Consider the following 24,077-nt stretch of genomic DNA (forward strand, 5'->3'; position numbering starts at 1 on the left):
CTTATAACAGTTCAAGCACACCCGTATCGTCTGATGACTGACTCTGATATCACTTATAACAGCTCAAGCACACTCGTATCGTCTGATGACTGACTCTGATATCACCTATAACAGCTCAAGCACACCCGTATCATCTGATGACTGACTCTGATATCACCTATAACAGCTCAAGCACACCCGTATCGTCTGGTGACTGACTCTGATATCACCTATAACAGCTCAAGCACACCCGTATCGTTTGGTGACTGACTCTGATATCATCTATAACAGCTCAAAAACGCTAGTAGATATTGTCTACTTTAGCTTATTATATATCATCGTCAACCCCACAATGGAGAGGGTCCTTGCTAAATTCCCATAAAGTAGAGAATCAATCTTGCCTTGCTCTAACCCCATAAGTGAAAAATTATGTGGGGAATAGGTTAAACTAGGAAGCAAAGAAGCACGAATACCATCACCATCTCCAAACTCGTCCCATGGACGTTTCTAATTTCAAAAGTTTAAAAACCAAATAAAAAATTCAATACTAAATATAGAGGTAACCTAAAAGCACCGTTAAACTATCAAAGGTAGTGTAAAGAGAAGAGATAAAAGAATAAAAGAGAGAAAAAGAAACCAATCAATAAAGGTAATGTGAATGAGAAGATTCTTAGGCCTTAGCTATGGACAGCTGCGTTTACACAAAACCTCTAACTTTCCTCTTCCTTCTCATCAAAAATTATATTTAATAAACTGAAACTTATCTATTTTGCTTATGGTTTCTAGACAATCCCAGCAAGCAACCGACACCCTTTTTTAATTGTTTTGGCTCCATTCCTCTGAGGCTGTGGCATCTTAGAATCATCACCTCTTCTCAAAATTCACCTGCAATGGTCAACAATTCATCTTTATTCCTCTGAATTGAATGAAAAACATATTCACAAATGAAGAACAGAAGAAGCTAGAATCCAAGAAGGTTTATCATTTGAGTTCTTGGTGGGTCCCTAACTGACCCATCATCCCTTTTGTCATTACTGTTTGGGAGAAATAAAAAGGATAAGCACTCAAAGCAATATCAAGTTCTTTGCTTTTGGCAGTCCCATGTCCAAGAGCTACAAGACACCGGAGGGTTTGAAGTTTTGATTCTTCTTCCGTATAAACTCACCCTCTGTTGTGGAAGGAAGAGAAGAAACAAAAAAAAAATGGATCTCCATGACTGGGAAATCCTCTCTGATGNCGTATCGTCTGGTGACTGACTCTGATATCACCTATAACAGCTCAAGCACACCCGTATCGTTTGGTGACTGACTCTGATATCATCTATAACAGCTCAAAAACGCTAGTAGATATTGTCTACTTTAGCTTATTATATATCATCGTCAACCCCACAATGGAGAGGGTCCTTGCTAAATTCCCATAAAGTAGAGAATCAATCTTGCCTTGCTCTAACCCCATAAGTGAAAAATTATGTGGGGAATAGGTTAAACTAGGAAGCAAAGAAGCACGAATACCATCACCATCTCCAAACTCGTCCCATGGACGTTTCTAATTTCAAAAGTTTAAAAACCAAATAAAAAATTCAATACTAAATATAGAGGTAACCTAAAAGCACCGTTAAACTATCAAAGGTAGTGTAAAGAGAAGAGATAAAAGAATAAAAGAGAGAAAAAGAAACCAATCAATAAAGGTAATGTGAATGAGAAGATTCTTAGGCCTTAGCTATGGACAGCTGCGTTTACACAAAACCTCTAACTTTCCTCTTCCTTCTCATCAAAAATTATATTTAATAAACTGAAACTTATCTATTTTGCTTATGGTTTCTAGACAATCCCAGCAAGCAACCGACACCCTTTTTTAATTGTTTTGGCTCCATTCCTCTGAGGCTGTGGCATCTTAGAATCATCACCTCTTCTCAAAATTCACCTGCAATGGTCAACAATTCATCTTTATTCCTCTGAATTGAATGAAAAACATATTCACAAATGAAGAACAGAAGAAGCTAGAATCCAAGAAGGTTTATCATTTGAGTTCTTGGTGGGTCCCTAACTGACCCATCATCCCTTTTGTCATTACTGTTTGGGAGAAATAAAAAGGATAAGCACTCAAAGCAATATCAAGTTCTTTGCTTTTGGCAGTCCCATGTCCAAGAGCTACAAGACACCGGAGGGTTTGAAGTTTTGATTCTTCTTCCGTATAAACTCACCCTCTGTTGTGGAAGGAAGAGAAGAAACAAAAAAAAAATGGATCTCCATGACTGGGAAATCCTCTCTGATGATGGGTTGCTTGATTACAAAGATGATCAGAAGAAGAAGATCGTCTCGGCCAACAGAACTGCAGCTTCTGATGCCAAAATTGTGTTCGACATGAACTACTTCCTGTGCCCATCAATGGATTCTAAGCATATCACCCAACCGCCAAGGAGTTCTTCAGGGTTCTTGCCTAAACAGCCGATTCCTGTTCATATTCAACTGGACACCCCAATTATCAAAGTCCCAGATGATTTAATGGCCCTGAAAGAAAAAGACAAGGAGCCCATGGTGATCGGTGTTGTGCCATCATCCATGAGTGAGAAGCATCAGAAAGGAGGTGTGGAAACCACCGATCAAGATCCTGTTACTCAAGTTTTCTTCAAGAAAATGAAGGAAAATGAATTCGTCGACATGAAAATAGACTCACCCAGATCCAGTAACAAGGGAACAAAGTCTCAAATTGATGTTGGACATTATCAATTTGATGATGGGGGCGAGGGTACAGAGAACAACATGACTAACTCCCCCAGAATGAATTTGATGAGCCAGAAAAGCAACAAAGACGAGATGAATTGGGATGGATCCAACGGTGGGCTAAACATATTCAAGTGGAGCTTAAATGGGATTGGTGCCATTTGCTCCTTTGGTGTTGCAGCTGCCACTATTTGTATTCTGTTTCATGGAGGCAGCCAACATAAGCTGAGAATCCAGATCTATACCCATGATAAGGTCAGCAATTCAAAACTACTATGAAACTTTTACCTCACAGAGTAATGAATAAGCAATATTTTCTTAGGAATTCAGTAAAATGTTTACCCATAAACTGCGGAAGAGCTTATTTCATGACATCTGATTGCAGAAATTAAAGCAGGCAGTTCAGCAGGCTACTAGATTAAATGAAGCGATCACAGCAACAAGAGGTCGTCCACAGATATGGGCTCACATAACCTGTGGGGGCCACTACGATGAGATCTAAGGAAACCAAGAGTTCAGAGTCTTTCTTCAAGGAAGAGCGAAGGCCTAGTTCTATCAATTTATGCAAATATTACCATGTCTGTACATAGAGATTATAGCTTTAAGAACAAAAAAATAGTTTAGGAATGCTACTTGGATGAAATTGGATGGTTTCCTACTGTGTCTGAAAATACTGAGTGTTGTTCAACTATGAACTTTATGGGCTTGTATGGTTTTGTTGTGTCTGCCATTATGGTCATTCTGGAGAAGTGGAACAATATTTATTGCTTAGAACACCATTTTAGTCCGTATACAGTGATTACTGTAACACGGTTTATAACCTTTGTCCTACTATAATAAATGTGCCTTGAATCTGAGTTTACCTTCAAAATTCGCTGAAATCCATTGTTTCCTGACGATCTCAGCAGTACAAACCACAATCGCAGGACCAATTTCCAGAATTTAAAGCATCAATAACTCAATTACAGAGACCAGAGATTTCTTGACCATAAGAAAACTTGCCATGGGAAAGAAAATTGAGATATGACCGAGTTAAATTTAGGTACATGGGCAAGAAAGATGTTGCTATTGTTACCCATTTACTCATCTTGGTTATGAGTTGTTGAGGGGCAAGAAATCCCTTACAACCAATAATACTGACCCACTGAAGCGAAATGCTAGGCAAAATATTGGAATTTAATTGACAGACTGACCCACTGAACGATGGAGCAAGTAAAAATCTAAAAGAGAATCATCTCTCTATTCATTTTTCAAGATATGAATAGGGAACAATAATACTAAATACATCAGATCAAATAATTCAAGAACTCTGGAATACAATGGAAGGGAAAGAGATTCAAGAATCATGACCCACTTCAGAAGGTGAAAGATCCGTGGTGGGTTTTGAACTAGTCACAAAATATCTAACCAAGACTCGACAACTTGACAACATAACAAAGCTTGGCCACTTATATTACTGACGAAACACCAATGTATCAAACAACGCAAAACATTTACGTAATCAACACCGTATATCACAATCATATACGCGCAGACTATCAAATTCTTAGGGCAAATCCAACTACAGAATACCAGTATGACTAATCTACAAAGCTTTATTTAATCACTATTCGGTTTTAAACATTCGCAACAGATAGATTAGATTCACCTAAAAAAAAAAGAAGATCCAATTCAGATAGCTTAGATTCGCAAAAAGCTAAGAGAATTCACATCAAATTCGTTACCAGAAGAGCTAAAACGACGCAGATTCAAAAGATATGGGGGGAGGAAGAGATATGTCCGAAGCTATCTAGGAGAGGAACGAAAGAAAAAGCGTTCGACTCCCTCAAACAGATTCGGAAACGGAATAATATTAATTCCAAATCAATTGATGTAAGCCTTTGTCTGAACCAGACGGTGTTGCATAATAATTCGCACCTTCTAGTTATTCGAAGGCTGATTTGAAACGAAAACCATTTCAATTTCCATTTCCATTTCCATTTTCATTTTCTCCCCCAAATCGAAGAACCGAAAACCATTAGCAAAATTAGAAGAAAGATCTTGCAGAAACAGGCGACGAACACAAAATGTGAGAGAAAAACAGAGAGAATTAATTCATTGCTTTGAAATTTTGCAGTGAATCCACGATGTGTGTATGAACGGGGGCGGGAACAATTTAATGGCGACATTTGGTTTAGGGTTTCTAATGTAGGGTCCGATTTGGGCTTTTCGAATCGGGTCTGGATCCTAGATGGGCTGGGCCGGACCTTAGTCTAGAAAGTGCGTAACATGAAATTACTATATTACCCTTCTATGAAAATTCATCATAATAATTCGGAGTAAAATGGAATGTATATTCCTAAATTTTTGGGTATCAATTTTTATCATAAAAAAAAAGAAAAAAAAATTACAATTTTAACCCTCGGATACGATCGACAATATTGCCAAAGCTCATGTAGGTAAGATGAATGGACTCTCGAGAGCTTGTAGGAGAGTTGGTTTAACAGCATAAACTATCGTGGAATATTTTCGACTATTTATCAACGATATCTTCCATTTCTTTCAAGCAGGATCTATAGTATCCCCATTACTGGGTAGAATGTCTTTGGTTGTGTGGGTTAAAATCGACTCTTTAATACTGAAATGGGTTCCTTACGGTAAAGAACTATTTCCATAAGGAAGGGTCCATAACTTCTATCCAAGCAGATTTAAGCTCTCCGAAACTTTGTGTTAAAAGTAGTATGAATTCAGGTATGACATATGAATGTAAAAGTTTTCGAACTTTTAAACTTTTGGTCACGGTATGCTTATATTGACATTAATTTAAGCATTAATCAAATTTAATTTTGGATAAATTTTAATTTTTTTAAGGGTAAATATTTTAACGTAAGTAAAGTAATAAAATTAAATTAGAGAGTAAAAATTACTAAAAAAAAAATTAGATTAATAGAAATTAAAATTTTAAAGTGGAAATTGAAAAGGGTAAAAATTGAAAGTTACCATAGTAATAATGATGGTGATGAATGGAAGTAAAATTTTCCATCATTAAAGGATTTTATAAAATGTTATCCTATGACTTTTTAAAAAAAATATTATCCTATGAAAAAAAATTCTTAAATTTTGAAAGTTATTAATAAGTATTCAATAAATTTCGAAAGTAAAACTTAAAAAATATCTTAATTTTTTAAATTAAATTTAAGAATATACCGTTATTACCAAGAATACCATTACATTACCACGTTTTAAAAAATATGTATGAACGGTTAGTACCACGTTTCAAAAATATATATAAAGTTTAAAAAATAACATTATTATAAGGTTTGGAGGAATTTTTAAATTTTTTTTTAATAGAGACAAAAGGTTAATTGTGGTAAAAATATATTTTTAAATTTCTTAAAAAATGGAAGGAAATTAATAAAAAAAATTAAACTAGATGTATTTTTATTAATTTAGCTTATTATATATTATAATTATTTTTTTATTATGAAATGTATCATAATTGATAAATTATAGAATTGACTTAGACTTTGATTCATTTAGTTATTGGCATACCTATAATTATATCATATGCTGATTAAGATAGATATTGATTAGCTATAATAATTATTAACAACTGGTAATGCATTTTTTTACATATATAATTTTTATAATATTTTATTATGATTATGTTCAATATGTATATATTCTTATAAATTATACCCATAAAATGTCCCTATAGATTGTATGATTTATAATTTTCCAGTTTTCCAAAATATTAGAACCAAAATTAAACGATTCCATTAAATATATAATTCAAATTTATATATTATATATAAATTAGTTTTTGAAAGTTTACAATCTATTAAATTTTTTGAAAGTTTATGAACAAAATAACATTAATCTCAAAATTCAAATACGGCACAAAATTAAAGTTTAGAGACCTAAGGTGTTTCGAAAGTGTAAGATCAATTATACACTTTTGAAAGTTCACGAATCGAATAAACATTAATCTCAAAATTTAGGTACTAATCTTATAATGTATGCAAAGTTTCTGTGCCTTTTCTCCCTCTCGAGATAGGATAAATTCCCCAAAACAGTTCAACTCGTATCGAGATTTTAAGATGACTCCAATAATCATGAACTTTGAAGTTGAATATAAGAAAAAACACAAGTAGATAATTAAAGAATAACTAGTGATGCAAAGATATCACTCTCTTAAACAAGTTTGAATTTGACATATTCAAGTTGATTCAACTTTATATTCTATTCAAGTAAACCCGACCGAATCCCAAATTTCAAAATATATATTTGAAGTTAAAATTTGTGTTTATTTGATTAGTATATTTTAGAAAGTACCTTATAGATCATCGAACTTTACATTTAAGTCTTTAAAAATGTTTAATAGATTTCGATACATTCCAAAATTTTCTAAAAATTTACTAATTAATTGATATCAAATTAACAAGACAATAAACTTCTAATTTGCATATCCTGCATCTACAAATTTTAAAAAATATAGAATCTGTCCACAAATTTTTAAAAAAAGGTAGAACACGTCCACAAATTTTAAAAAATGTAGAACACGTCCACAAATTCTAAAAAATGTAGAACACGTCCACAAATTCTACAAAATGTAGAACACGTCCACAAATTTTAAAAAATGTAGAACACGTCAATGATATGTTAGACCAAAAATTAAAAAAATCATATAGGACATCAAATTAAAAATTTAAGAAATTATTAATTTAAGGGACTTATAAGATATAAAATTAAAACTTCGAACATGTAGTTTTGAAATTCAACCTAATCAATTTTGAGATATTTCGATTAATCTAATTGCTCAACTTTAAATCAGAACTCAGATTTGAGTAAAAAAAGGTGTATCAAACAAATGACTGAACAAGAAAAAAAGGGCTGGAGAATCCTTACATGATTATCACGTTTGATGATCATCATGGCCCCTCCTCATCAAATCTACCCTGCCATTTCATTCACAAAAAAATAAAGTGAATTTAAAAGTGATCATTTAAATTTGTAATCAAATTCTACATGTATGGGTTGTTTTTCAGATGCCATGTATAACTTAAAACTACTTTATGAGAGGTATTGTTAAGGCTTAAAGATGTCAAGAGCAAGCTCAGAAAAGTTGTGACAAGTTTAATATAAGCATTAGACAGAGAACGCATAGTGGACATCTTCCTGTGACGATGGTTAAGCTTGAGGCTTAGCAGCTTCTAGCATTTCCACCACAAGAGTCTTCACATCTCTAGAAATGTGGAATAAAATAAAGTTAGTAGAAATTTTCAAATAACAATCCTATTATATCCACAAATAATCGAGTCTTGTTTGATAACGATTTCATTTTTTATGTTATAATTTTGAAATTTATGTTTGTTTCTTCCTCATTTCTGGACTATGATTTTCACTTTTGTTGAAGAAACACTTGAATTCTTCAGTAAATCTTAAAAACAAGAACCAAATAGATGAAAAGATGTATCTCTACATCCAAAATACAAGAATGGTAAAAAAAAAAAAAAAAAAAAAGTCAAAATATAGATGAAAAGATACATCTCTACACGAAAGTGCACTCTCGATTTAGATATTTAAGATTTCCAAGTCATAATTTATTGATTCAACAATCATTGATTGCATTACCGTTCTCAGAAATTTATGCTCTTCATAATGTTTCTTCCAGCATATTGTATGTATTTTGTAATAATAGCCTTTTATGCAATGTTACATGGAGAAAGAAATTCCATATATTGATACAATGCTCACAACCATTAGATCAACACAAAACATATCCAATTTCCTAATGGGTGAGAGTCAATTCCAACATAAAATTTTAATTTCACCAAAAGAAAGTCTGAACTTGAATACGTAGTGAATCTAAAACCTTTAATTAGTTGAATTCTATCCTTGTAGAGATATATGGCTAGATGATAGTATTCTCGTAATCTGTGACTGCCAAGGTGCTAGTATTATGGTTGTGAACAAGAATTGTGCCTTCATTTTATTATATTAGGTATGGCCATCATGGCTCTGAGTTTGGTTCTTTTTTTATTTTGTTACTTTGCTTTTTTGGTTGATTTTTGGGTGTTTTCGTGGTTAGGATTTGGTGTTTTTGGAGTAGGATTTTGGATGATTGGTTGTTTGATTTTTAGTTAATCTTCTAACTTGGCCTTGAGGGAGTTCAGGATTTAAACAGATAAAATTGCAAGGAAATTGAATCATCCCTAAAGTTTAAGGAACAATTATTTCTATAGAAGCAATTGATCGAAAAAATAGTAAATTCAAGGATGCAAAGAACCATACAACTGCACAAAAAAGCACGCAACAGACAACTTTTTGCCTTGGCACTGATAATTCAAGGATAAGAAGTCTCACTTTCTATTTTCTGCTCGTCTTGGAAACGGTACGCGAAGCTTAAATGAACTCCCCTGATAACCAGCCTAAATGAACAAGATGAAATCATATAAGCAAAACAAGATATGGCCTTTAGAAACTAGAACTGAAATCAAAACACCTTCTGTTGAAGTATATATTATCAGCAAATATTGATTTAATAGCTCGATAGATTGGACGCGATTCGATAAATATAACAAAGCATAAAGGCTAGAATTCCTGCGTCCAATTATCTATATTGTCATTTCTTCCAGTCAAGATTAATGGTTCACAACATCGTGTTCTGCTATACTTTAGATCGGAGAACTTGAAGGATAATATCTTTTTGTGAAATTACAAGGAAAAAAGGTTTACAAATAATTTAATTGGTAGTATCAATACCTCAACATTAAAACCAAGGCTATCCAAATCCAGCATGATGGCAGAATCAACCTGCAGATAGAATAGTAGTACGGTCTCATATGGATAGTTCATCATCATATGTACACATTAATTATATGCTGCAAACACATTAGAACAAGAACATGGTGGGACATCGTCTCTCTCTGTCTCTCTCTTTCCCTTAGAAAACTATATGTTGTGTTCCTATGAATTCTAAAAAGACAAAAAAACAATAGTTATTTTGTAGCGATGCCCTAAACCCTTAAAACTGATATACAAGTATATTGGGATGTTGCTTATTCACAAAAGCTACCTGTTCACTCTCGAATTATGTATTNCTCTTGCTTCTTGGTCACCACGGAAGCAGAACCAAAGCAAGCGAGGAGGGCCCACACCTTAGTTGTTCTATACCTTGCAGGAGGGAGAAGGGTGAAAGTACCCATTCGGGGATTAAGTAGAATATTAGCCCGGAAATGCAACTCTAACAGCTAGGTTTCGAGAGGGCTATATCGATCTCGGAAACAGGGGAAGAAAGGTAGGAAGGAATGAGATTCTTTATAGCCCAGAGACCTTATGTAATTTCCTTCGGTTGGGTTAGCTTTTTGGTAGGAAAGCCGGTAGTAGAGTTGCGTCAGGTCCTTCTGACTCTACTCTTTGTTTTCCAGGTGGGGATGCCCATTGTTCCCTGCTCTAACTCCTCTTCCCTTTGCAGATCCACTCTTTTTCCTATTCAAAGATCCCCAGAGTGAAAGAAGCTCGACTCGAGACAAATACATTCTGACTGACTTCTTTGGCTTTTTTCATAAAACTCCAGCCGTAGTGTTCATATTTGATTCTTTATGACACAATCAATAATTCGCTTCATTTTCAATTAGAAGAGTATAACTACCCGAATCTAATGGTTCCCACAAAATCACAGCTTATACATCTTCCCCACAAACAGCCCTCCACTTCACATACTTACATTTCCTGACCCTTGTTTTCTTCCTTTCTTACATAAGTACACCTTGGTAATTTGGGGTCGAACATTACTCTAGAGTTCTAAGTCTAATTTAGACCCAGTCGCCTACCCTGATTACACAGTCCAGAATCTGACCAAAAATTAAACTAACCAAATATTAAATCGTCCCAATAAAGATGAATTAAACAAAAACATATATCTAGATCATATTAATTTTACCGGAATAGATGTCCAGTGTCTCACAATGTTCTTTGTATCTTCAGCATGATCCCTATTCATGTGAGACTAAAAAAAATACAGCATCTGATTCAGAAAATATGTAATTCAAAGTTAAAATTTAAGTAACAACCAAGATCTTGAGATGATGCTATCACCGTTATAGGCTTTGAAAATTGAGCTACCGGATCAACTTGTGCTGCCTTGTACTCTTCACCGCTTAGTTCTTGGATTAAAAAGGAGGAAAAGTTAGATGTCAGTGTGACAAGAACACGACTTATATAAAGCAATAAGACATTTTAGAGTTAAGCACAGTGTGAAACCAGCTTCAAGTTCTCTTCTTTGTTTTGAATGAAAAATATATGCCAAAGCTTTATGTGCAAAAGAAATTAAAAGGGGAAGACTATGTACACAAACCTCCTGAAGCCAAAGAAGCTGTTGCGACTCCAGACACGTATCGTATTACTTTTGGTTTGATGTACACGAATTGGAAGTCGCCGAAGTCAACCTTAACATAGGTTGGAAGTAGTTTATTCATCTTTTAAGTGTAGACTGGAAGAAACATCTGATGAAAAACATAAAGTATTCTGGATATTAGTATTAGCTACCCAAAATGCATTTGGATGCTTGGACAAATATGCAGCACGAACAGCAAGTCTATCTTCTTCAGGAACCTAAACGGTAAACAAGAACATTATTTAGATTGACATGCCAAAGCATCAACCAAAAATAACACTTGCCTGTAAGACACAAGAACAAGACACATATCTATGCGTTTCTGTTGACAGTATACAAGCAATGAGATAGACTGTAACGGCCCAGATCCACCGCTAGTAGATATTGTCCTCTTTGGGCTTTCTCTTTCGGGCTTCCCCTCAAGGCTTTAAAACGCGTCTGCTAGGGGAAGGTTTCCACACCCTTATAAAGGGTGGTTTGTTCTCCTCCCCAACCAACGTGGGATATCACATAGACTGAGACATGGAAAGAAGAAATAAATGGTAAACATAAGCCATATATCTTACAGCCACAGCATCACCATGAAGAGTGACCACTAAAGTTCCCCTATCCTCAGGTTCTTTTGCTACAAGCAACGAGCACTTTGGATTAGTAGCCAAGTTCTGCACAGAAAAGAAAGACCAAACTTATAACAATTAACGATTACTTAAACACATAAAATCCAATGAAGTATACGAATTGCTAATAATACCTAACTTGTCAATGGGTGCATAAGGATAAATGATACCTTAGCGTGCTCTGCTAGGCTGCTCACAGCAAGTATAGGAGTACCATCAGCATCGCATGCAAAATCAACAAAAGATCCAGACGGATAACCTTCAAATCTCTGCACAGGAGCAGATCTTATTACTTAGGAATAAGAAGCCAATCAAATGTAAGTGACTAAAAAGAAATCAGATTTCAATGTACGCTAGGAGTACGAGTCACAATTCTGTGGCAAACAGTTATGCAGCAAATTCCAATGGAGATAACAGGACTAAAGATCAAAAGAGAGTGAAAACCCGGGAAAAGGTGGAGAGCATGCCGCGCACTCTCTGATCCATTAGTGTTCGAATCTCTTCAGCTGGTGAAAGCGAAAACCGAGCCGCTTTTTCCTAAAACATTGATTCACATTCAGCAAGAACTTGATAAATACACAAAACACATCAAACAACTAAACTCAATCATAAAATCTCGAGAATGAAAAGATAATCATCACCAGCGCCAATCTTTGCACTAACGAAACAGGTTATACATCACTGTTAGATGAACACGACTCTCCACAATGGTATGATATTGTCCACTTTGAGCATAAGCTCTCATGGCTTTGCTTTGGGCTTCCCCAAAATGCCTCATACCAATGGAGAGAGTATTCTTTGTTTATAAACCCAGGATCATAAAGACATGATCATTCCCTAAATTAGGGGATGTGGGACTTTCATCATCCAACACTTCCCCTCGAACAAAGTACACCTCCCTTTAATCGAGACTCGACTCCTTTGTAGTCTTAGTCATTTTTTACTGTCTTCGAAGAGGCTTGACTCTTTTTCTTTTGGAGTCCTTTGTTCGACATTTGAGGATTTACCAATCTATTGGCACCACTAAGTTTAGGGCATGGTTCTGATACCATGTTAGATGAACACGACTATCCACAATAGTATGATATTGTCCACTTTGAGCATAAGCTCTCATGGCTTTGTTTTGGGCTTCCCCAAAAGGTCTCATACCAATGGAGAGAGTATTCCTTGTTTATAAACCCATGATCATTCCCTAAATTAGCCGAGGTAGGACTTTCATCATCCAACAATCACTACTCGCGCGACGAAGCATAATATCAAAAGAAATAAATACCTGATGAGCTTGAATCAACTTCGAGACATCAATTTGTTCCCTGTTAGCATCGCCAGACGCTACAATCTNAAAAAAAAAAAAAAAAAAAAAAAAAAAAAAAAAAAAAAAAAAAAAAAAAAAGAGTGAAAGACAGTAAATATCTTTCCTATGTTTCAAAATTGTTCCCGCACGAATGCAATCAACAAGAAACTAGAAATTAAACAGCGAATCGATGGCTGCAAAAAAGGAGATAAAGAGGTACCTGAGGAGTGGACTCCGTTGACGCAGCCATGGAAAATGAAAGACGAAAACGAGGATTGAAAGAGGAGATCAAAGAACGGGGAAAGTGAGAGGCAATTCGGCCATTCAACGCAGTGCGAGAACAAAATCGGAGGGTTAAGGAATGCGGCACCACAGTCGCCATTGTTCACGGTACTCCCTCGCCGGCCGACTAAACGAACTCCACGCGGCTCTTGATTTTCGAAATAAAAGAAAATAATTTTCTTTTTTTATTTTTTGCAAAAATATATTTATTGGAAAAACTTTTCAAATTTTTTTTTTATTGGTTAAATATTATTTCTGAAATAATAATTGGAGTTAATTTATTTATTGAAATAAAATAAATCGAAGGCATTTTATATTTTCATATATTTTAAGATACAAATTTTTAGTGTTTAGTGACGTATGTAGTCAGTAAGTATACGAAAAGTCGGATCATTACCGAGTCAATTGGCTAAAAAAACACATGAAATATTCAAAATAAAGTAAGGACGGGAAGCAGTAAACAGATGGAAAAAAAATGAAGTTTCCGACAACTTCTTAGTTGTGATCTTATCGGAGTAGGGCAAAGGACTATAGGCAGACCACAAGTGTCGCCCCCTCTCTATGTCATCTTCACGTCGTGATATCACTAGGGCTAGACCGACTACCCTATTAATTAATCGGTAACAATAAACAGACTACACAATGCATAATAGTAGATTAGAGTTAGGATCGGGTCTGAAGCGTATTTTACAGACTTGGGTAGAGCTGTGTGACTACAACGATGATGAACTCAAACGGTGAGGAATTAGAGCCGTATGAATAGGTCCAAAGTTACGTTGCGTATAGTTATACTTTTTATGACATAGTTTTGTCGAGATGTTGACTATTGCACGTTTCTCAAAAAAAAAACTTTTAAATGTCATTAGTATGTTATAATAAAGACACGGGTTTGTCTCGGTTAACCGATTCGACTGAACCGAATGACAAACTATTAGACTAAACATACGAACCATTAGGTAATTGGTTCGAGGGTTTGTCTCGACTTTTCATTTTATTTATTTATTTATATAATGTGTTAACATATATAAAAATTAAAAAATTTACGGGATATTTTTAATAATTTAATTTTTTTAAAAAATAAATATTAATAATGCTCAAAATTGGGGAAGATAAATTTAGGCGTTGAACGCCGTCGTTTCGTGCCGTGATTTCAGGTCGAGCTCGAGGCTTTGGGTTTGAACGATAACCGAAGATCGAGGAGACGAAATTTACAGTCCTCACAGCTGAGAGAGAAGTGTGCACTCCATAATCGCATTTGACTCTTCAATTTGATTTCTATCAATGGAGGAGCTGAGATCTGCAATGGAAGAACATATGGATCAAATGGCGGATCTGGTTCAGAAACTTTCCTCCGAACTCCGATCTGGTCTTCGTCCAGCTGTTGATAATTTTATCGGTTTCTTCCACGCTATTGACTGGAAGGTAAAATTCAATCGAAATCGAGAACTCTCATCGGATCTGGTGTGTGAATTTTTATATTATTTTTATGTATTTTTTTGTTTAATTTTGCAGGAACCTTGGTTGATCGGATTATTAGGTTTTCATGGATTGTTGCTGATAATTACCATCTTTACCAGGAAGCACACGAACTTTCAGATGTTCTTGTTTCTTCTTGCACGTATGATTATTGCTTTTATTTCTCGTTATTCATTTATATTTTTCTGAAATGTATTAGCATTGTTCATGGATGTGCAATGTTGAGATGTTTGATTGCTGTTCATATTGCATCCTCTGTACTGTCAAAATAGTGAGTTCTAGTCTAGGAATTTAGGTTTGAAAACTTCACGAGCTTAGAGATGAATTCTGAGGTTCAAATATCCTTTTGCAAATGATTTGCTGCATCAAGGCTGCAATTATAGATAATTACATTTGCAGATTGGAATTAAAGTCGGTGATCGATGTTTATGATTTCCAACCATAAAGCTTTTTTGATGCTTGTATACATGAATGTGGATACAATCCATATTCACATTTTGCATGTTGATGTGTACGTATTCATGTATTTCTTAATTGCTGGTCCTTTCATTCTTGGAGAATACCCTTTTTGCATTTGTAACGGCTCAAGCCCACCACTGGCAAATATTATCCTCTTTGGGTTTTGCCTTTCGGGAATGCGTATGCTAGGGAGAGATTTCCACATCCTTATAAAAAATGCTTCATTCTCCTCCCAACCAATATGGAATCTCACAATCCACCCCCCCTTCGGGGCCCAACGTCCTCGCTACTACTCGTTCCCTCCTCCAATCGATGTGGGACCCCCTAATCCACCCCCCTTCAGGGCCCAACGTCCTTGCCGGTACATCGCCTCGTGTCCACCCCCCTTCGGGGTTTAGCTTCCTCGCTGGCATATCGTTTGGTGTACACCCCCTTTGGAGTTCAACGTCCTTGTTGGCACACCGCCCGATGTTTGGCTTTGATGCCATTTGTAACGGCCCAAACCCATTGCAAGCAGAGATTGTCCTCTTTAGCAAAAAATTGGCATTCCAATCAACAAAAATATTCCTTTTCTTTTTACTGTGAGATCCCACATTGGTTGGGGAGGAGAACGAAACATTATTTATAAGGGTGTGAAAACCTCTCCCTAGCAGACACGTTTTAAAAAACGTTGAGAGGAAGCTCGAAAGGGAAATCCCAAAAATAGTAATATCTGCTAGCGGTGAGTTTAGGCGATTACTGTATTCTACAAAAACCCTTAAAAACCCTTTCATGTTTGTTATACATTTTCCTATGTTCACAATCATATTTTGCAAGTCTATATGCACATTTTTTTTCATGGATTTCTCAACTCCAATTGTTCTTCATTTCAAGTACAAGAAATCCTTATTTGGAGTACTTACATACTTGTATTTGTAATGCAGTAGCTGGTGTATATTTTGCTGAAAGAATCAATAGAATCTTGAGCAAAAACTGGAAGAATTTTGCCACCCAGAACTATTTTGATCCAAATGGAGTTTTCCTTTCAACACTCTGGTCTGGGCCACTGCTCCTAATTTCAATGATAATTCTGGCAAGTACTCGTTATTACTTCTTTTCCTCATGTCCCGGATGAACAACCCCATACTATCCAATTGCCCCATCACATTGAAGGATAATTTCTCTGTCGTTTGTTGTCTAGTTTTCCACGTCAAGAACACTTAACTGAACTCTCATTTCTGTATGGCAGATAAACACACTTTTTACCTTATGCTATCTAGTAGTCAGGTGGAAAAGAGCTGAGCTTCGAAATCGAGCACGACTTTCACAGTCTAAAGAAGACTAATCCCAAAGGTGAAGCTTTTTTAGCTTTGATATCTTTTGCTGGTAGTTTGTAGCTGTGTATCTTATCCTTCTCAGAGATCGTTGGACCGATGCGAGTACAATGCGAAGAGCGGTTTTGTTTATTCCCTTTTTCTTATTTATTGAATAGCCTCCATAGATATTATTGTGATCAACTTTATACAACATTCACTCACTTTTTTATGTATCTGGAATTCCTTCGGCCAGAAATATTTTGTCATTACTGATTTCATTCACTGAATGTCTTGGACTGTTATAGGACTAAATTCGACAGTTATTTCCATTAAAAGGCTCAGCATCACTATAAAAGGAAAATATATGCATCACTATAAAAGGAAAATATATGTAAGATCCACTTTGGACTTTCCCTTTTGGGCTTTCCCTCAAGATTTTTAAAACTAAAGAGTCCACCACTAGTAGGTATTGTCGTCTTTAGGTTTTCCCTTTCGGGCTTCCCCTCAAAGTTTTCTAAATGGGTATGTTAGGGAGAGGTTCTACACCCTTGTATTGCCCACTGTTAGCAGATATTGGCCTTTTTGGGTTTTCTCTTTCGGCCCTCAAGGTTTTTAAAACTAAAGAGTCTACGGCCCTCAAGGTTTTTAAAACTAAAGAGTCTACTGATTGTCGTCTTTGGGTTTTTCCTTGAGGAGATAAAACTAAAGAGTCCACTGATTGTCATCTTTGTGTTTTTCCTTTTGGGCTTCCCCTCAAGGTTTTTAAAACTAAAGAGTCCACCGATTGTCGTCTTTGGGTTTTCCCTTTTGGGCTTCCCCTCAAGGTTTTTAAAACTAGAGAGTCCACCGATTGTCGTCTTTTGGTTTTCCCTTTTGGGCTTACCCTCAAGGTTTTTAAAACGCGTATCCTAGGGAAAAGTTTCTATACCCTTATAAAGAATGGTTCGCTCTCCTTCCCAATCGATGTAGGGTCCCACAATCCACCCCCTTTGAGGCCAGCATCCTCGGTGGCACTCGTTTTCTTCTCCCATCGATGTGGCACACCGCCTCATGTCCACCCTCCTTTGGGGCTCAGCCTCATCACTCACATCGTTCGATGTCTGGCTCTGATACCATTTGTAACATCTCAAGCTCATCGCTGGCAAATATTATCTTTTTTGGGCTTCCATTTTGGACTTCTCCTCAAGGTTTTTAAAACGTGTCTTTTAGGAAGATGTTTCCACACTTTTATATAGAATGTTTCGTTCTCTTCTTAACCGATGCGGGATCTCACAATATCTTCCTCATATCTCTTGAAAATGGAGATGGAATGGCTGTATTGAAGTTATTACATAGGACAGGTTCAAACTAGTCTGCTGTTACATGAGAAGAGCTCACCTCTGTTAAAAAGTACTAATTTGTTTGATTTAGTGTTGTTTCAAAGGAAGCTACAAAGGCAGTATTAGCTCCTTTGTTGAGAGGAGGAGCTTTTGCAACATGCCTCTTATTGCCTTAAATTTGGCAAGCTGAACACTTAGAAAATTTTCCTTTTCCTATGGTGTTCAAATTTTTGGTGAGCCGAGTCGTTAACTTCTCACTACCCGATAGTTATATGCAGTAAGCCGTTGTTATTGCCTTTTGCTTACATTCCCATATAACGCCAATTTTAATTTTTCAAATCTTGCTTTCAAAACTTTCTTTCAAAATCTCTCTGCCCCCGTTTTCTAAAACTTTCTTCTTAAACCGGGGCTAGAGGTTCGAGCATACGTCGTTTGGCCGTAGGCGACACAAGAACGAATAGGCTTAACTCACTTGTTGTTGCCATCAAAGTGCGATTATCTATTTTATGGGCTTTGTCGTCAGTTTTCAAACAAATGTTTAATATTCTTTTTTATTTCACATGTTATCATATTTTAAAATTTGAGATCCATTAGAAACAAACTATGACAAGGAGATGCTAGCCTAAACGAATAAAACGATGAAGGAAAGCCGAAAGTTAACTTCTATGACAATTAGAATTCGTTCGTAGGAAGAATTTTCTTAATACAATTTTAAAAGTGGTACACTCTCGTAACTCTCCAAGTTCATAATTTTAAAATTAAAGTGCTCACACCTATAGATTCAAGTTCATAACTCTTATATCGTGAATAATATGAATAGGATTCTATGCCATTTGGATTAAAAAAAACACTTCTAGCATCTCTAAATGTTTTTAGGGGTGTATATGGTCCGAGTTAGATTGGGTTGAGTGATTTTTTTTTTTGACTCAGCCCAAAAGTTCGGGTTTGTTGGATTGGTAACCCAACCCAAAACTTTTCACAACCCAACCCTAGGTTGGGTTCGGTTGTAAAATTTATTTATTTATTTTTTAGTTTTATTTATCCACAATTTATAAACATTCAGAATAAAATATATTAAAAGCCTCACCAACAAACACAAATCAATTTATAATTATTCACACCAAAAAATACAAATTAAAAAAAAATTTATAATTATTCACACAAAAAAACACAAATTAAAAAAAAAAAAAAAAGCAAAAATGGTTGAGAATCGGTTAGAATAATAAAAATAATATCATGAAATTAAATAAACAAAACAAAAAAAAATGATAAAAATGAGTAGTTTAAAGGTAATAGTATATAACAAAAGTAAAAAATATATAAAAATATTGTAATTGAAATATGTTTAGTGTTCCTACTAAAAATATATATTCAAAAAATAAAAATATATATATTAAAGTGTAATATAATAATATTCAATAAATAGATAATAAACCTATTAGAATTTAGAATATGCTTCAAAATTATATATATATAAAATTTATTCAATCATGTTCTTAAATGAAATAATTATTTATATTATATAATAAATCATATATTTAAAAATATTATAAAAGGTGTGAATAATTATTTAAAAATAATATAAAATGTATTAATAGTTATGGGTTAATTTATTTTAATGTGTTTTAAAATAATATGAAATAAATTAAATAAAATAATAAAAAGAAACGCGTGTATATTATATAAACACTAGTGTCAAACTCGGGCATGAGATTCCTTAGACCGGCCAACGTACAATTCTGGCAAATCCATTAATACCGACTGATTCTTAATATATTTTATATATTTTTATTTGGCTCGGATCAACTCGAAAGCTTTGTCCCACGAACTCGAAACCGAACCGATTCAGTTTGGGTTCAGAAAAATGAACCCAACTCTATCCAAAATGTTAATCCAACCCAACCCAACCCAACTCTTATAGTTCGGGTTGGGTTGGTCCGGGTTGTTGGATTGAATGTACACCTCTATTCTTTATGTGATAAAAAGAAATGGGTTGGACGTGTCACTACCCAAGATCAAAAAATCAAATTATTAGTCAGATCAATCTTTTATTTGAGTCTTATCGACCCAAAATCAGATCTAATAGTGAAATTCAACCGCATCCAATATATGATATAGAGTAATTTTTAAACAGTCGAAAGATTTTCATATAGGAATCTGAAACCGTAACAAAAAAATTACTCAACAGTAATAAAAAATAAATACTTGCAACTATACTCTATATACAAAAAAATAAAAAATGGATTCTAACCGATCAAAATTTATTTTAGAAAAAGAAACCGGAAGAATCTTTGTTAGATTTCAAAATTTTTCCTATAAAAGATATTGTTAGTGTCCGATTCTATTAAGATTTGCTTTAGGATCGATAAGACTCGAACATAAGATTGATTTGACTAATGATTTGATTTTTTGGACTATAGAGGTATGCTTTATCGACCACGGCTTTGGATCTTTTTGGAGCCTCTCGTGGAGCGGTTTGCAAATGGACATGATATTTAGAAAAAAGAAAATTCTAATATGAACCAATGTCAAAGAATTGTCATAAGAACGGAAGCCAAAAAGCTACAATAAACTTTAGTCACTCATATTTCGATGAGCTCGTTAAAGGAACTTTTTGAAGACGTTGGAGTCTTTCCGTGTATGTTGTACACAGTTGAGCTTCAAGATAGAGATACATTAAATGCATTTTAACTTATATTTAATAAATTCATAGTTGAATTTATTGAGCCTAATTCATGGATGGACTCGACACATTTCTTTTATTATATTATTTTAATTATAATTTCAATTTTTGTATAAAAGTTAACGGTATATTGTAACTCACATAAGTTACTATATTCATGTGTTAACTAGTCATTTTAATACGGAGGTTATACGTTAAGTTTGTCAAAGACTATATAAAGTTTTCTCTTGTTTTACAGTAGACATCACATTTTGAATTAAAAAAAAATAGAGTTTCTAGTTTAGATTCGTTGAGAGCTAAGTTTTCACTTTGCAAATTCTTGTGTTTTAGAACTTGCATGTTAGCGTCATTCAAATGGTGTTAATCAAATCTCTTGTGAAGTGATATAAATCACGAGTTTAGAAATGAGTTTTCTTTACTCTTGATCATCAATGTCGTCCATTCCAAAACTTTCTCTTGTGTTGATTATTAAACGTCTAAAGGTCTTGTTTTTTTAACAAGGTTATTAGATCAAATCCCAAGAGTTTCATAATATTTGATATGAACCCGAACATTCAATCATGCAATACTTACTTCAATGAAGATGTGATGTGATATTCCACATTGGTTGAAGAGGAGAACAAAACACTCTTTATAAGGGTGTGTAAACTTTCCCCTAGCAGACGCGTTTTAAAGCCTTGAGGAGAAGCCCGTAAAGGAAAGCCCAAAGAAGACAATATCTACTGGCGGTAGATCTAGGTCGTTACAAATAGGGTATTAGAGCCAATAAGGACGCTGGCCCCAAATGGTAGATTTGGCAGGGGTCCCACATCGATTGGAGAAAGGAAAGAGTGTTAGCAATAGAGCCCGTAAGGACGCTGGCCCCAAAGGGTAGATTTGGCAGGTGTCCCACATCGATTGGAGAAAGGAAAGAGTGTCAGCAATAGAGCCAGTAAGGACGCTGGCCCCAAAGGGTAGATTTGGCAGGGGTCCCACATCGACGCTTGCCCCAAAGGGTAGATTGGGCAGGGGTCCCACATCGATTGGAGAAAGAAAAAAGTGTCAGCAATAGAGCCCGCAAGGACGCTGGCAGGGGTCCCACATCAATTGGAGAAAGGAAAGAGTGTCCGCAATAGGGCAGGGGTCCCACATCGACGCTGGCCCCAAAGGGTAGATTTGGCAGGGGTCCCACATCGATTGGAGAAAGGAAAGAGTGTCAGCAATAGAGCCAGCAAGGACGTTGGGCTCTGAAGGGTAGATTTGGCAGGGGTCCCACATCGATTGGAGAAAGGAAAGAGTGTCAGCAATAGAGTCAGCAAGGACGTTGGGCTCTGAAGGGTAGATTTGGCAGGGGTCCCACATCGATTGGAGAAAGGAAAGAGTGTCAGCAATAGAGCCAGCATGGACGCTAGGCTCTGAAGGGGGTGGATTGTGATACCCTTTGGGGCGAGCGTCGATGTGGAACCCCTGCCCTATTGCTGACACTCTTTCCTTTCTCCAATTGATGTGGGACCCCTGCCAGCGTCCTATTGCTGACACTTTTTTCTTTCTACAATCGATGTGGGACCCCTGCCAAATCTACCCTTTGGGGCCAACGTCGATGTGGGACCCCTGCCAAATCTTATCCTTTGGGGCCAATGTCGATGTGGGACCCCTGCCAAATCTACCCTTTGGGGTCAGCGTCCTTATTGGCTCTATTGCTAACACTCTTCCCTTTCTCCAATTGATGTGGGACCCCTGCCAAATCTACCCTTTGGGGCAAACCCTAAACTTTTCCCTAACGCATTTTAAAGCCTTTAGGGGAAGCACAAACACACCCTTTTCAAGGGTTGGAAACCTTTCCCTAACAGACCCGTTTTAAAGCCTTAAGGGGGAGTCCGTAAGGGAAAGCCCAAAGAGGTGGACCTGGGTCGTTACATGTGAAAATAAACGTTGTTCAAATTAACACAAGATAAACTCAAGTTGCAATTCATGGTACACTAAAAAAGTACATAGTGATTAATTATAATCATAAAGTATGAAAGTTACAACTCTTGAAATGACTCCGAGAATGTGAAAATTTTATTTTAAGACTATATAATGTTATCTATGTTTTCTTTGTAAAGTAGACTTGGAAAATGTAGTAAAAATAACATTTGTGCTTTTTCTTAACGAAAACGCTAAGTTTCTTTGTAAATCTACATAGGTTGTATGTTTATAATCCTTCAAACTTTTTTGTGGACGGAATCGAATCTCAAACAAATGTTCTTATCTTACTACTGTTTTTCATTTGTAAACTAAGAGTTTACATATCTCGAATTTACGAGGATTCTATTATTCAACTTGCTACAGTTTCCATATCAAACTCAGACACATAATTTAGACATCCAACAAATCTCTGAAGTTCGGTTTTATAAATGTTTGAGTTGACATGACCAACCCTTTTCTTTTGACCACGTTGAGAAACTTCGGAGATCTTTGAAGTATTATTGATCAATGGTTTTTGAAATATCAAATGGAGCGTTTTTTCAACTCAAATGACGTGACGTTCCGTTTGTATTGTCCAAAAAAGACATCTTAAGGAGTTTTGTATTTGTCTTTCTCAAAAATTTTCCAAACATTAATATAAAATGACAACAAATTTAAAAGTAAAAATTGATTTTTTAAAGCATATTTAAAATCTACCAAACTTTAATTATTAAAAATAAAAAACTATTAAGAAAAATCATCAAATTATAAGACTTGATAAATGGGTTAATAATCCAAACGAGTTGACTTTGAGGGTTAGATATTATAATTAATCCAAGTGACTTCGAACGTTTTATTAGTAAAGATGTAATTTTCTCTTAAATGCAACCATCTCAAACAAAGTACGCCTTCCCTTAATCGAGCCTCGACTCATTTGGAGTCTTTAGTCATTTTTTACTGCCTTCGAGGAGGCTTGACTCGTTTTCTTTTGGAGTCATTTGTTCGACATTTGAGGATTTACCAATCTATTGGCATGACTAAGTTTCAAGCATGACTCTAATACCATGTTAGGAATCACGAGTCTCTACAATTGTATGATATTGTCCACTTTGAGCATAAGCACTCATGACTAGCACTCATGACTTTGCTTTGGGCTTCCCCAAAAGACTTCATACCAATGGAGAAAATATTTCTAGTTTATAAACCCGGAATAGAAGATCGAATCATCAACCTACAAAAGGGTAACTATACATACGAACGCCTAAACTTAATAAACATTAAAAATATATATATATACAATTAATGAAAGAAATTACAATAAATTCAATGATTCGAAAAGAAAAAAAAATGACCAAAATCAACATAATCATGAACTTAGTTTGGATTGGGTTTAAATAAACAAAAATTTTATAAATCAAGTTGGTTCGTAAATTTTTTTGTATCGTGACATATAACCCTAGATTTTGCAACTTTAAATAATTGATTCTTTTGTCCAATTATCTCATATTATAAAAACCCGAACTATTTTCAAAAATATATTTGAGATCTTGAATAATATTTTTAGTTTCATTCCATAGTTGATATAGCTCTTTGATGCATATCTGAAATCATACCCATTATTTGTATTTACAGTTAAATCAATATCGC

At 35.2% G+C, this 24,077-nt stretch overlaps 3 protein-coding genes and 1 non-coding gene across 4 annotated transcripts; 2 read left to right on the forward strand and 2 right to left on the reverse strand.

Annotated features, from left to right (window-relative positions):
* Positions 1 to 1,798: 1,798 nt before the first annotated feature.
* On the forward strand, positions 1,799 to 3,564 carry LOC111803976. Its single transcript, XM_023688605.1, has 2 exons — positions 1,799 to 2,957; positions 3,088 to 3,564. The coding sequence occupies exons 1-2, from the start codon at positions 2,220 to 2,222 to the stop codon at positions 3,202 to 3,204; spliced, it is 855 nt and encodes a 284-aa protein (XP_023544373.1). The 5' UTR covers positions 1,799 to 2,219; the 3' UTR covers positions 3,205 to 3,564.
* Positions 3,565 to 4,549: 985 nt separating this feature from the next.
* Positions 4,550 to 4,641, reverse strand: LOC111804596. Its single transcript, XR_002816559.1, has one exon. It is a non-coding gene; the product is annotated as a small nucleolar RNA snoR138 (small nucleolar RNA).
* Positions 4,642 to 7,662: 3,021 nt separating this feature from the next.
* Positions 7,663 to 13,434, reverse strand: LOC111803159 (glutamyl-tRNA reductase-binding protein, chloroplastic-like). Its single transcript, XM_023687446.1, has 12 exons — positions 13,211 to 13,434; positions 12,970 to 13,035; positions 12,141 to 12,233; positions 11,867 to 11,965; positions 11,646 to 11,741; positions 11,232 to 11,297; positions 11,041 to 11,131; positions 10,782 to 10,849; positions 10,627 to 10,692; positions 9,447 to 9,497; positions 9,048 to 9,112; positions 7,663 to 7,926 (listed from the first exon to the last, which is right to left on the reverse strand). The coding sequence occupies exons 1-12, from the start codon at positions 13,370 to 13,372 to the stop codon at positions 7,872 to 7,874; spliced, it is 978 nt and encodes a 325-aa protein (XP_023543214.1). The 5' UTR covers positions 13,373 to 13,434; the 3' UTR covers positions 7,663 to 7,871.
* Positions 13,435 to 14,374: 940 nt separating this feature from the next.
* On the forward strand, positions 14,375 to 16,809 carry LOC111803206 (transmembrane protein 18). The gene is made up of 4 exons (XM_023687511.1): positions 14,375 to 14,694; positions 14,785 to 14,890; positions 16,131 to 16,279; positions 16,436 to 16,809. Exons 1-4 carry the CDS (start codon positions 14,554 to 14,556, stop codon positions 16,529 to 16,531), a joined length of 492 nt encoding a protein of 163 aa, XP_023543279.1. The 5' UTR covers positions 14,375 to 14,553; the 3' UTR covers positions 16,532 to 16,809.
* Positions 16,810 to 24,077: the final 7,268 nt, after the last annotated feature.

Source organism: Cucurbita pepo, chromosome LG10 (assembly GCF_002806865.2).
Source record: "Cucurbita pepo subsp. pepo cultivar mu-cu-16 chromosome LG10, ASM280686v2, whole genome shotgun sequence".
NCBI lineage: Eukaryota > Viridiplantae > Streptophyta > Magnoliopsida > Cucurbitales > Cucurbitaceae > Cucurbita > Cucurbita pepo.